This window comes from Nyctereutes procyonoides, unplaced genomic scaffold (genome assembly GCF_905146905.1).
Source record: "Nyctereutes procyonoides isolate TBG_1078 unplaced genomic scaffold, NYPRO_anot_genome, whole genome shotgun sequence".
In the NCBI taxonomy this organism is placed as follows: Eukaryota; Metazoa; Chordata; class Mammalia; order Carnivora; family Canidae; genus Nyctereutes; species Nyctereutes procyonoides.
The window spans coordinates 62,388,339-62,402,364 of record NW_026575049.1 but is presented as its reverse complement, the minus strand read 5'-3'; the positions used below and the strand labels follow the sequence as shown (position 1 = coordinate 62,402,364).

The following is a 14,026-nucleotide window of genomic DNA, read 5'->3' as shown; positions in this document are numbered from 1 at the left end:
GATGAAATATCAAGCAGCCTTTAAAGACTCCATTTTTAAAAAGATTATATGATGACATGGGCATTTACTTACAGGCTTACCTTTTAAAAAAGATTGTAGGAAGTATTTGAGACTGTAAAATGGTTATTTCTGGAAGGATTTATTTTTCTCTTCTTATGCTTTTCTATTTTCTAGTTTTTCTATTAGCATATCTTTCTGTTGAAAGGGAAACTTAGACAAAAGGAAAAGTCTGTGTGAAAAATGGAAAATTGTCAATCTGGATTGTTTTATTAAGCTTTAATTTGTTCGCTCCCAAATGAAGATGAAGCATTTTTCATTTATTCAAGTCAATTCCTGTATCCTATACAATGTTTTATTGAGTATATAGTAAATGTAATTATTGTGTTAAGCTAATTTTGCCCTCAAACTTGACTTTTCCTACAGTTACTATGTAATATTAGTTTTGTAGTGAATGATGGTCATATGTGATAATACTTAGAGCACAGTGGTATTTTTCAGTATGGGAAATATGCAACATATCTAAGTGTATACTATCTGAACTTCCCAAAGTTATTATGCAAGTTTGAAAAAAAGTTTTGTACATCATTAGTATGGATTTCCTGATAAACTAGTGGATTTTAATGGGGGTGATTCCCTCCCCGCCCCCCCCCAGCAATGTCAACCAAGATATTTTTGGTTGTCTAATAAATGGGATTGGAAGTATAATTACAGGCTAGGGATGCTGCAAAGTATCCATCAATGCAGAGACAGCCCCTCCACAACAAAGAATTACCTGGCTCACAATGTTAATAGTGATCTCAGAGTTTTAGAAATCCCGTTCAAAACGCAAGGATCCTTTCTCAAATCTAGCCCCCTGAGTTCACCATCAAAAAGGAATGTTGTGCAAAGATGCTAATAGTAATAGAAAAGTTCTTCCATATGTTGAAACAAATGGGTCACTACAACCTTAACTCATTTACTATTTTCCTGTCATTGGCAAAAGAATACAGAAGTCTACTTCCTAATGTAGTTTTTTTTTTAATGTATTTAGTAGGGAGGCTTTAGCTTTTTATTTTCTCTATGCTAAGTTTTAAGTTTTCTTTGCAGTTCCTGATTTGCCATGGTTTATGGATCTGTCAGCATTTTTCTTTCTTTTCTATGGTCATATTCCAATTTATTTGATGAAGTGAACTTAGCTTTTCTGGAACAGTAATATGGGTTTATTCTCAGGAAGCATAGAGATCTGAAAAAATTAAAGTCTTCAATAAATCTACCCATAATTCTACCATTTATATGGAACCATTGTAAATACTTTTTAAAAAGGCCTTACATAGTCTGTGGTATACAACTTGTGTTTTGTGTTTATTTAGCCTCAGACAGATTGTTTTATTTTTTTAAGATTTCAATTATTTATTCATGAGAGAGACAGAGAGAGAGAGAGAGAGGCAGAGGGAGAAGCAGGCTCCATGTAGGGACCCGATGTGGGACTCGATCCTGGGACTCCAGGATTACGCACAGGCGCTAAACCGCTGAGCCACCCAGGGATCCCAGACAGATTGTTTTATAAGGCATATAAGAACATTTTGAGTGCAGGAAGTTAAAAATTACAGAAACACATAGTAGACTGCTTTGCAGAATGTTTTCATGAAGTGAGAGTATGAGGCACAGCTCCCACAACGAATAGTCCATTACTTTTTAGCTTGATATTTGTCTCTAAGGATGTGTGCGATAAGATTACTGTCCAGAGAGTAGGATGGATATAGGGTTTGGGTTGTACAATTGGCTCCTTTGGTGTATTATGTTTACCAGAGGGAGGGCAGGTCCATATCTTGTGCCTAGATACTCCCTGATGTTCTGTGCCCTTCCAGGAATTGAATTGAGACTGGGAATCCATCCTCTCTGCTATTTTTTTTCCATTCTTGATCCTTTCCAAGTATTTTTTTTTTCTTTCCAAGTATTTTAACACATATGCTTGAAGTTTTTGCCTTTCTGTACAAAAGATTTTTGAGTAAAGTGGTCATGTGTCAAGGACCCTGTTCACATAAATAGAGGTTCATATAATTAAGAAAAGCATGATACTATATGCTACTTTTGTGTTCCTCTTTTAGAGACTATATTATGTATATAGCTTTTTGACTTTTGGTATACTATAATTTGTAATGACTGAATCGCATTTTGAGAACACCTCAGTCTCCAAATAATGGAGTCCAGGATTAGGAAAAAAAATCATCCAAACATGACTGTGAATAACACCAGCAAATGTCTTCATCCTGCTAAGGCAACATAATGTTTCATTGGTAATTCTTACAGGAATACCACACTATTGCCTAGATTGAAGCAGAGTTAGGGTAGTTTAGGGTAATAACACTTTTATTAAGTCTAAAATTAGTATCTGCAGGATGCCTGGGTGGCTCAGCAGTTGAGTGTCTACCTTCAGCTCAGAGCCTGATGATTGAGTCCCGTATCGGGCTTCCTGCATGGAGCCTGCTTCTTCCTCTGCCTGTGTCTCTGCCTCTCTCTCCCTGTCTCTCTCATGAACGAACGAATGAATGAATGAATAAATCTTTAAAAAAATAAAATTATTATCTTCTTACTCTGCATCATTGAACCTTTTCATCCTAAACACATTGTTGCCTATTATTGTGTTTTGATATTTGAAATTTTCACTCTTAGAAGAAATTGTGACATAGGTTTGAATATAACTAGATCCTTTGTTATACTGAGTTTTATAAGCATATCAGAAATCAAAACTACTTGAGCAAGAAAGTTGCTAAGTCAATGCAACGTCTTGTAGTTGTTACAGGAGAAATTCTGCAACATAATTTTAAGAACAAGTTCATAGGGATCCCTGGGTGGCGCAGCGGTTTGGTGCCTGCCTTTGGCCCAGGGCACGATCCTGGAGACCCGGGATTGAATCCCACGTCGGGCTCCCGGTGCATGGAGCCTGCTTCTCCCTCTGCCTGTGTCTCTGCCTCTCTCACTCTCTCTCTCTGTGACTATCATAAATAAATAAAAATTAAAAAAAAAACAAGTTCATAGATCTTCTGATGTTTCCTTTAACATTGAAATATAAATATTATCACCAAATTATCCTTTGCATTTTGTTATCTGTTACTAATTTTTAGTCTGTAATCTGTACTTTATATCATTTTTCCTTTTAAATTTATCAGTTTAAGTAAAAAGTTTTAGTGTTTTGGGATCACTTTGAATGTAGATTTGGACATTTCTTATAAAATCTTTTTAAGTTTATAGTGCTTAAAATATGTGTCTGTGAGTTTTTTTTTTTAAGGAGAAAAATGGAATTTTTTGATAATCTGATAAACCTTTAAATTTGATAAACTTTTAGTCCTATAAAATGTAATAATTCTCTGATAACTCAGTGTTTATATTATTATTATTTTTTAAAGATTTTATTTATTTTTTCATGATAGACATAGAGAGAAGCAGAGACACAGGCAGAGGGAGAAGCAGGCTCCATGCCGGGAGCCCTATGCGGGACTCAGTCCCAGGACTCCAGGATCATGCCCTGGGCCAAAGGCAGGCGCTGAACTGCTGAACCACCCAGGGATCCCCAGTGTTTATATTATAAATTGTGGCAAAAAGCATCCCTTTTGGAGTTGTAGTAGTAGTTATAGACGGAAGACAAGTCCCATTTCTGCATTTGTAATTTCGGTTTTTCTATTATATGGACCACACCATTATCTAATCCTCTCAATCAATATCCTTTTGACACCTGGCTTCCTTTTCTTTATTGTAAAGCAACATTACATTTTATAAAAATGAAACATGCTTATTGTTGGAAAATTTAGAAAGTAAATTTAAACAGTCTAGACCTTTAACACCGTTGACTGCAATAGATAATAAGATTTTCAGAAAATATATAGCTATTGCACACTGTAAGACTTGTAGTGTCTTCTTAAAGTGTATCTTTTTCTAGTCTTTCTTTGTATTTTTTTTATTTTTTAATGATTTTATTTATTGAGAGAGGGCACGTGTGAGAGTGCACAAGTGTAGGGATCAGGGTCAGAGAAAGAGAGACAGGCAGGCTCCCCTCTGAGAAGGGAAACTGTCACCGGGCTCAATCCCAGGACCCCGGATCATGACCTGAGCCAAAGGCAGACACTTAATCCACACAGCCACTGAGGCATTCCTGTTTCTTTGTATTTTAAAACCACTTTTAAAATCAGTCTTTTTAGGGGGATCCCTGGGTGGCTCAGCGGTTTCGCGCCTGCCTTTGGCCCAGGGCGCGATCCTGGAGTCCCGGGATCAAGTCCCGCGTCAGGCTCCTGGCCTGGAGCCTGCTTCTCCCTCTCCTCTGCCTGTGTCTCTGCCTCTCTCTCTCTCTCTCTCTCTCTCTCTCTCTCTCTCTCTCTCTCTCTCTCTCTATCATAAATAAAAATAAATTTTAAAAAAAATCAGTCTTTTTAGATTTTATTTATTTATTCATGAGAGACACAGAGGCAGAGACCTAGGCAGAGGGAGAAGCAGGCTCCCCGCAGGAACCCGATTTGGAACTTGATCCTGGGACCCCGGGATCACACCCTGAGCTGAAGGCAGACGCTCAGCCACTGAGCCGCCCAGGTGTACCAAAATCACAAGTAATTTTGAGATTTGCTTTTGTGATATTAGATGTAATTTTTCTATTTTTTTTTCTTTGTGATGTCCTTATTTTATGGTTGTAAAGCCTTAGGTCAAATTAATACATATACATTGTTTTTTTTTTATGTCTTAATTTTTAGGAAGAACTCTACTAATGTTTCTGAAATTTTGATAAGAGATTTGAGTTTTTTGAGAGACAGAGAATCTTAAGCAGGCTCCATGGAGCCTGATGCAGGGCTTGATCTTAAAACCCTGAGATCATGACCTGAGCCAGAATCAAGAATTGGTTGCTTAATCAGCTAAGCCACCCAGGCACTCCTTGACAAGAGATTTTAGACAAAGAATCTACAATTGATTCCCCCTGATTCTTGATGATCCTTTTCCCCAAGCATCAGTAATGTGTAGCTTCTTGAAAAATATTTAAATTTTTTTATTAGAAATATATTTAAAATTTTAAAGTTTTAAAAAGATTTGTTCTTTAGTGACGGGGAGAGAGAGAGAATATGTGTAAGGGTAGGACCAGAGAGAATCTCCCTGCTGGGTGCAGAGCCTGACCAGGAGCTCCATCTCAGGTCCCTGAGATCATGACCTGAGCTGGAATCAAGAGCCAGACACTTAACCAGCTGAGCCACTCAGGTGACCCCAAATTTAAATGTTTTTAAATATATAAAGAATATTAGGCACTTACACTCTCCATGACTTAACTGCATACTCCTTAATCTGTACCAATGTGGTTTTTAGTCATCTAGCACTCTACTAACATGCTATTTATTTTGTTATCTGGTGATATTTTTTGTTTGTCCTCCTCCTTTGTGACTGTATTAGCATTTTACACTGTACTTCTTACTCCTTACTTGAAAGTCTTGCCTTTAAATTCTTTATTAGATCATTATTTAAGCTAATATGTATTCATTGTGCATCATATGCAGGGATTTTTAAATTAATAAGACCATCTTTGCTCTCATTAAGTACATTCTAGTGGTAGACACATTAAGGAATTATTCATTAGGTGATGATGAATGAGGAAACATTGGGAAGGAATCAAGAGGAATAAAGAGGTTCTGGGCCAGTGGAATAGTGTTATTTAATATACAGTTGGCAAAGTCCTCTGTTGACATTTGAGGAAACCTGAATAAAGTGTGGGAAGGAGTTCTCCATATAGATATTTAGATGAAGAGTATTCCAGGTAGAATCAGTAGCAAAGTCCTGAAGCAGGAATATGCTTGTGTGTGTGTGTGTGTGTTAGGGATAGTAAAGAGAACAATTGGAAAGAAATTAAGTTAGACTGATGAGGAATGGGGATAGATCACACAGGGCTTTGTAGCCCAACTTAATGCAAAAAAGCAATGCATTTCTCCAACTTTGGATTTTATTCAGAAATAGGAAGTTTTCTTTTCTAATTTTTCCTACTCATTACCTACCATTGTTTCTGTCATACTCGGAAGTGCAGCTCTCTATTTTGATTTTCCTGGTACTCTTCTAAAAAAGAGGAAGTATTTTGGAGAACTTACTTGTATACCATATATTTTTTAAAATTTTTATGCAGCAATATTAGGTTCCTTAAAAAAATTCACTACCTCATTGGAGTTTGTCCTGCTCCTTTCAAGACTTCATGCAGCCACCTCCTTGCCTGCTAAGACTTAGGGGATTTGTCCGTCTCTATCTTCCCTATACCGCCTCCCCCACCCACCTCAAGATAGGCACACTCAGATCTGTTTAAAGTTGTAGAGTGATTTTTCTTTTTTGTTCCTTCATACTTGAAGTGTATGGTGTGCTTTCATTATTAACATGGCTCATAATGAAGTGATTTTCAAGTTAGATTCAGGTCATATTAAGTAAGAATTAGGGAGAAAGGAATAATTTGTATAGTTTGAAAAATGCTATTTTATTGCTGCTCAGAATGTGGTTCACAGACCAGCATTTTAAGTATCATTTGTGAGCTTTTAGGAAAACTTAGTATCTCAGACATGCCAATCAGAATTTGCATTGTAACAAAATTCTCCCAGGTGAATAAAGTGCACATTAAACTTTGAGAAGCTCTGTTCTAGATAAGCTGCTTTTCCCCCATTTTCCTTGATTAAATCCTCAGAAGCAGCCACACTTAATTTTTATTTCATGAAAGTACTTTTAAATATTCTCCATTTGTTTTTATACTCAGGTATTTATAGTGTATTTTACTTTAAAAATCTTGGATTGAGATGTTAAAACTTGGATTTCTTGCCCCATTATATAAAATTTAAACTTTAGGGAAAATTTTTTCAGTGTTTATGTAGGAAATATGTTTATAATGTAAAAGTTCCTTAAAATCCTTTTGCTTAATTTAAGATTTATAAATAGCCAAATTTCTGTAAAACACTAGAATTAGTAACTAAAATTATTTTATTCTATACATCTCTGTTTTGCTGTTTCAGATCAGTAGTAATTTCACTTCGCCTTCTTCCAAAACTGTTTGGTACTTTTCAGCAGTTTGGGAGCAGTTATGATACACATTGGATTACAATGTAAGTAAAAAAGAAACAAATACTCATTTAAGGATTTTTTTTTAAATAATCATAGTTATCAAAGTTTTGAATAACTTAATAGCTTTTTTTTTTTGCACCAGGCATATTTGAATTTTGTGTGGCTCAAATGTTTTCTTAGGTGTTCCAGAGTGTTCTTTGCCATTTAGCCCATGGAGATTTTACCAGCATCAGTAAAAAAAAATCTGACATTTGTATTCTTTGTAATTTATGAAGAATACTGTAGCAAGAAATTGGTCTAATTTTAGGGTGAATATTTGTAGCATATCAACCATAGTAAAGGATTCCTGAAAAAGATACACACTAAAATAAACAGTCTAGGGTGCCTTTAATTTTTCCCATTGCTAGAAATTGGTTGTAGACATTACATCATGTTAGGAATTATCTTGACACAACCCTATTACTCGTTTACATTTACAGAGAATTTAGGATTAATCTATAAGAATGTTACTTGCTTTATTCACATAGATTTTTGGAGGGATTTCAGAGACGTTTAGATTTTAGGAAAAATTAGACCTTTTGAGGGATTCATTTTTGAGGTTAAACAAGATAGCTTTTCATCTTATTCCTTCTATCTAAAATTAGTTAAAAGCACTTGTTTACTTCCAAAATGAGTATCATTTAGAAAAATTATTTGAATACTTCACAGTAGTTCTAAATAGATGAAGTGCTCAGTTGTAGCCCTTGCTGTTTTTTTGCTCTTTTAAAGGGGGCCTATTTAACCTGAACCTCTATTTTTTAGAAGAGCATCTCAGTATCTTTTGTTATTGCAATATGAGTCTTGTGACAATTTTATTTCTAAATATAAGGGGAGGTCCTTGAGATACTAAACAGAGGGATAGGGAAAAGCATTTAATATTCTTTAAGTATAAGAGGAATGTGAATCCAGGTCATTGACTCTGAATAGTTTTTAAATGGTTGAATGACAGAATTCTGAAGTATTAAAGGGATTTACTCATAGCTAATTTGGGCAAGTTGGTGACATATTGTAGCCATTTGAGAAGGTTTATATTAAGGAATAACAAAGTAACATTTTATAGAAGTGACCTACTCTGTATGGTCAGTTACTTATCAAGTACCTGAACCTAAGTATATTGAATCGAGACCCTTTTAGCTTGATCTTTAAATTAAATGTAAATATAAATAAGCTCAGTTAATGGCAGTTCACAGGATTTCCTATCTGAGACTAGTTTCCTTCCTAAATCTCTAGTGGATCATGTAAAAGAACACTGAGCTCCTATGGCTAGTTGGCAACAATAATAACAAAAACTTCCACTGTGAATCTATTCTATGCAGCGGCACTCAACACTTCATACATATTGTCTCTTAAACTCTTTAAGACCCATATTTTAAAACTGGAAATTGTTACTCCTTATCCTCTTAGTAAATCTTCAGGTAACCAGCAAACAGACTTCAAAAGAGGAGGTTACTTGCCCAGAGCCATGTTGCAAGTGTATTGGAACTGGTTTCAAACCTGTCTTAATAGATTTTTTTCTGTGTTAACGTCATCTTCTTTAAGGGATTGTCAAGGTGAGAGTAATTTATTTTGAAAAAAAGCATTATAGCAAAAACATGATGTAAATTATATCAGAAGTTTTGGAATTTTAATACTTCTTTACAAAGTAGATGTATTGGTAGTAAGAATTCTGTGGAGTAGCTGATGTTGGTATGGGTGTTATGGATCCTGGGATCTCTGTATTTATTACTTTATTTTTTTATTTTAGTGTTTGTAGGTTGTTTTGGAGCTGATACCTGATTTTTTTTTAAAACAAATATTCTACAATAAAAAGATTTAGCAGATTTGTATTGTATGTGTATTACATGCCAGGCATTTGATAAATTTTACTAAATAATGGCGAAAGCACATAGTCCATCCTTCTACGGACTGTTTCATACCATTTTTTAAAAAAATTTATTTATTCATGAGAGAGACACAGAGAGAGAGAGAGAGAGAGAGAGAGAGAGAGGCACAGACACAGGGAGAAGCAGACTCCATTCCATGCAGGGAGCCTGACGTAGGACTCGATCCCGGGTCTCTAGGACCACATCTGGGACCGAAGGTGGCGCTAAGCCGCTGAGCTACCCGGGCTGCCCTATCACACCATTTTTAATATTAACTCATGATAGTCATTTATGATGAGTGCTGGCCAGACACTATCCTTTTCACAGAGAGGAAGTGTTTTGGGATTTAAAACTATAGGGATACTTTAAACTCATAAAAATTAGGACAAAATGTTTTGTATCTTCCACAATTCAAATATAAATCGAACTTTAAAATTTTGATAATTGGAAGATTTTGCTTTTTTTTTTTTTTTTTTTAGATTTTGCTTTTGAAAAATTTTTAGATCTGCATTTTTTCCTTGTCCTTGAATAGATTTATTCTCTTACCCTATGCCTTTAAAAGTGTTTTCTCTTTCATTTGGGCCAGGTGGGCAGAAAAAGAACTGAACATGATGAAGCTTTTCTTTGATAATTTGGTATACTATATTCAAGCTGTAAGAGAAGGAAGACAGAAACATGCACTGTAAGTACCTTAACTAGGTTAGTTATTTCTAAGTTTTGATTGTCTATCCTTTAAAAGATAATGTTCTAGTACTTCTCCTTTTCTTTCATATAGTAAATGAATGTGATAAAAACTTTAGTTGCAAAAATTTTAAGAGATAGAAAAGCTCTTGTAAGTTGGAAAATTTTACAAGGTTATTTTTATAATTTTTAACCTAGGGAAATGTAGGTCATATAACTCTTGGGGGTTGGTTAACTTTCACTTTTGAGTTCTGTTCAAAGTCACTGTTTTGGGGGATCAGAAGTTTTTTTGCCTTTTTTTCCCCCAGAAATCATCAATATCCTGCTTTATTATCTTAGGGCATTGATTCAGAAATTTTGAAATACTTAATCATTAAGTGACTTTGGATAAGAATTGACAGAAATTAGTCAGTGGTATAGATATGTTTAAAGTTTCTTACAGGAAAATTGCTGCCTGGAAGGAAACATCTAAAATTCAGAAGGTTTCTGCTTGTTAGTCAATTGGTGGGGGTTGATGGCCAGGTTGAGAAAACTAGCTTTATTTTTTTTTTTTTTTTTAATTTTTTTTAATTTTTATTTATTTATGATAGTCACAGAGAGAGAGGCAGAGACACAGGCAGAGGGAGAAGCAGGCTCCATGCACCGGAAGCCCGATGTGGGACTCGATCCCGGGTCTCCAGGATCGCGCCCTGGGCCAAAGGCAGGCGCCAAACCGCTGTGCCACCCAGGGATCCCGAGAAAACTAGCTTTAATGTGTATCTGCTAGCCTTAGTATTTATTGAGAAAATAATTCTATAGAACACTACTACATAGATGAAAACTGAGCACACTATGCAAGTGTTCAGAAAAGTGATAGACCGTTAGGGCATACTTAAATCCAAAAATGAATTATTTTTTTCCATAAATTAGTTGTATCTCCAGATTTTACTGTGTCCTTCAGAGTCCCACCATCCTCTCAGTCACCTTACACTTGGAGACTTTGGGGCCTTTGTTTTGTTCTGTCATTTCCAAACATAAATGATGATAAAAATACCACTGTTCATTGATGCTTACTCTATGCCAAATACCATTTAACTATTCAGTATTAATTTCAAGATATACAACAACTAATTTTTGAATTAGGCAGTCTCATTTAAAAAATGAGAACGTTTAAGCTATGAGATGGTAAATAACTTGCCCAAGGTCACACATTTTATAAATAGTGGAGTAGTTTGTTTTCTTTAATATTCTTGAGTTCTACATTATGCTGTCATCAATCTCTAGTTATCTTAATGCTAAAATATATTTCATGTATTTTCACAAGTTGACATTCCCATGGATGCTGTTCCAGTCCTGTTATCCAACCTCTGGATCAGTTGTTTTGCCTCATTCTCTGCCTTACTCCTTAATTTCTTATCCTCATTATATTAGGAGTTGTAATATAGTATTGAAGGAAAGAACCTGGGCTTGTGAACCATACAGACTAAGTGTTTAGAAGATGAATGTATTGTTTAGAAGGGTTTAGAGGATGAATGTATTGTTTCAACCTTATTTTGATTAATTTTTACAAGAATTAAATAATTTAGTAAGTTGCACCTGGCACATAGATAATCTATAAACTATAGTTACCTGGCTAATAACAAACTATGATACAAAACAAACAACAGAGTTGCTCTTTATCCCCATTTAGATTCTTCTCTGTGTAAAAAGTAAATTCCAGATCCTTCAGCCTAGTATTTTGGGCCCTCTAAAATCTAAACTCAAGTAGCCTTGCCTTTTTGATTACTGATTACTCAGTGATTTTTAAATTTTTAAAGTTTATTTATTCAGGAGAGACACACAGAGAGGCAGAGACATAGGCAGAGGGAGAAGCAAGCTCCCTTTGGAGACCTTGATGTGGCACTCAATCCCAGGACCCTGGGATCATGACCTGAGCTAAAGGCACATGCTCAACCACTGAGTCACCCAGGCAGGCGCCCTTACTCAGTGACTTTTTTTTTTTTAAAGACCTCCTATCTTACAAGCCTATCAAATTATTTCTGAGTTATTTCCTTAAATTTATTCTGTAGCTTTGTTTACAAAGTTATCTCTACATAAGATAAATTTCTTTAAATGCTATAAAAATTCTAAATGTTCTTTGTAGTCTGTATCTTCCTTTTAATTCTTGAAGCAGAGGTTAAAGATAATTATGGTTTCCTGTGTCTGAGCATCTCCATAAATCTGTAAAAACCACAAGATTGATAAACAGAACCACACAACCCACATCTTGAACATTTTTAGGAGACAGAATTCAAGTTACCTGTGCATAGAGAAGTAAACACTAAGGTTACAAAAGAGCTTTCACCACCACTACAAGCCTGTGGGCTTGATGAACCAGGATGGGAGGCTTAATTTAGAAAGGGTTGTGGAAGATAAGACTGAGGTGAATCATCCTCAAAAAGAAAAAGTCTGATGTTAAGTGCCAAAAAAATAAACAGGTCTGAGTTTTGATTATTCACAGCATTGGCTACAGGGAAGTTGCTGACTTTGTTAGTGGAATTAGAGGTGGAGCCTCATACAAGCATTGTTACTGTGGTGAAAAAGATAGTGGAGTAATGCTCTTTGGAGATGAGTTTTAAACTTTCTTAGGATATATATTATCCTTCCAATCCTCTGGTCTTGCCTTGTGGCCTGGCATCTAAAGGAGAATAAAACCTTAAAACAGAGAGATGTTGTCTAGCCTCTTGGTATAACTGCCTTGTTCCTTCAGGTTGTAAAACAGAGCTGTAAATTTGCTACCCTTTGTTAAAGCATGCTGACCTTTTGAGTTTGTAGTCCATTGTTTTCCATTTGTTCTTGGGGATTTTAGTAGGCAAGTTCTAAGATTTATACCTAGGACAAAAAGATTCTGGTGGTATGAGAGATAACACTTCGTTTCCCAAATAGATACATTATATATTTCTTGAATCCAGGTGGCCTCTAGAGAAAATCCTGTCTGTGTCAACAAAGAGGCTACAAACAGAATTTTTTTTTAAGGCTTAAGTTCTCTACTAAAATTTCATGCCTGTAGGGAGATTATTTTTGTCTTGTATTTCCTATAATGTCAGAAGCCATAGTCGAGTCCATGAGAACTTGTCAGCAATTGATGTTATCTTTTGTTTTGCATCTCAAGAAATTTCCTGACTAGTGATTTTAGCAGCCAGCGATACCCTGACAGAGCAGAATCCTTTGAAGTGTAGAGCCAGTGGCTCTAACTGTGGAAGCTGAAAAGTGGACAAAGGGACCGGGTACATGCCTTCTAGGGTTGGTCTGTTACTGAGTTGCAAATACAGGAAGGAAATGTGCAGGAAATTAAAGCATTTTGTACAGGACAAGATTTCATTCTTTATGTGTGTGACTAGTGTCCCTCAGGCTCAGAGAAGTATAGTAACTTACTTAAAATCACAGAACTGATGGATGCTAGCTAAAACTCGAATTTTAACCTGTACTCCAGGCTTCTGCTACAAAACCCATCATCCTTTTTAGTAGAGAGATGAGAAGCTGTTAGGAGTGGTCTTAAATTTTATCTGGATGGCATTCTAGTCTGTGATTGGCTTACTCTCATCCCTCCTTCGCAACTGCCATCTTGCCACACTTACTTTCATCTTCACAAAGGACACTGCAAACAATAAAGAAGTGAAAGTTCATCTTTTCTTTGCCAACGTTAATATGAGACAGCAAAAGTAATATCCAGCAAACTTAATCTTTAGAAAACCTTAACTTTGAACTTCAACAGTTGAAACCAGTTAATTTTGGGAAGCTTTTAAAATTTTGCACTTAGTTGAAGATTATATAGGAAGTTGAATTGAGGTGCTTTGACTCTCTACAACCTAGTATCAGGGCTCAGACTGTCTGCTGCCTTTTGTTGGCAAAGTAATTTGGGCAATTCATCCACAATAAGCCTTTTATTTATAATATAGAGGTAAGAACTCATGATTGATTTAGTTTCATTGACTGGGTGCTCAGGTGCTTGTGGGAATTAGAGTGTTTTGTAGTATCACAGACACAGTTCATTATGTAGTTTACAGGGTTGCTAAAGGAGTCCTAAAATGTAAACCTGATCATGAGTCCCCTCTACCTCCAACACCCTTTAGTGATCTCCTTTTCCATCTAGAATAATACCAAATTCTTCTGTTTGACACTTTAGGCTGGCCACAGTCTGGCCCCTATCTGCCTCTTCAGATATATCTCCTACCCTTTTCCCTAACAGACCAACACTTGATTCTTAAAATGCTGTTCCTTTGCACATGTTTTACAAATTGAATTCCCTGAGAACTTTGTGAAATCACCTACTTAACAAGCCTCCAACTCTTACTATTGATTTTGTGCACACGAATTATAATTATTTAGATTTGAAGTAACATTCAAAAATGCCAGTTTTGTATTAGCTGTATTCTTTATGAACTAGA

At 35.7% G+C, this 14,026-nt stretch overlaps 1 protein-coding gene across 2 annotated transcripts in view; it reads left to right on the top strand.

Annotated features, from left to right (window-relative positions):
• Positions 1 to 14,026, top strand: part of USP34 (ubiquitin specific peptidase 34) — a 248,230-nt gene that overhangs the window by 120,845 nt on the left and 113,359 nt on the right. For both annotated transcript variants that reach the window (XM_055329090.1, XM_055329092.1), the window contains 2 exons: positions 6,990 to 7,079; positions 9,526 to 9,621. In XM_055329090.1, the coding sequence (XP_055185065.1) occupies positions 6,990 to 7,079; positions 9,526 to 9,621 (186 nt within the window). The remainder of the gene's footprint in view (positions 1 to 6,989; positions 7,080 to 9,525; positions 9,622 to 14,026) is intronic.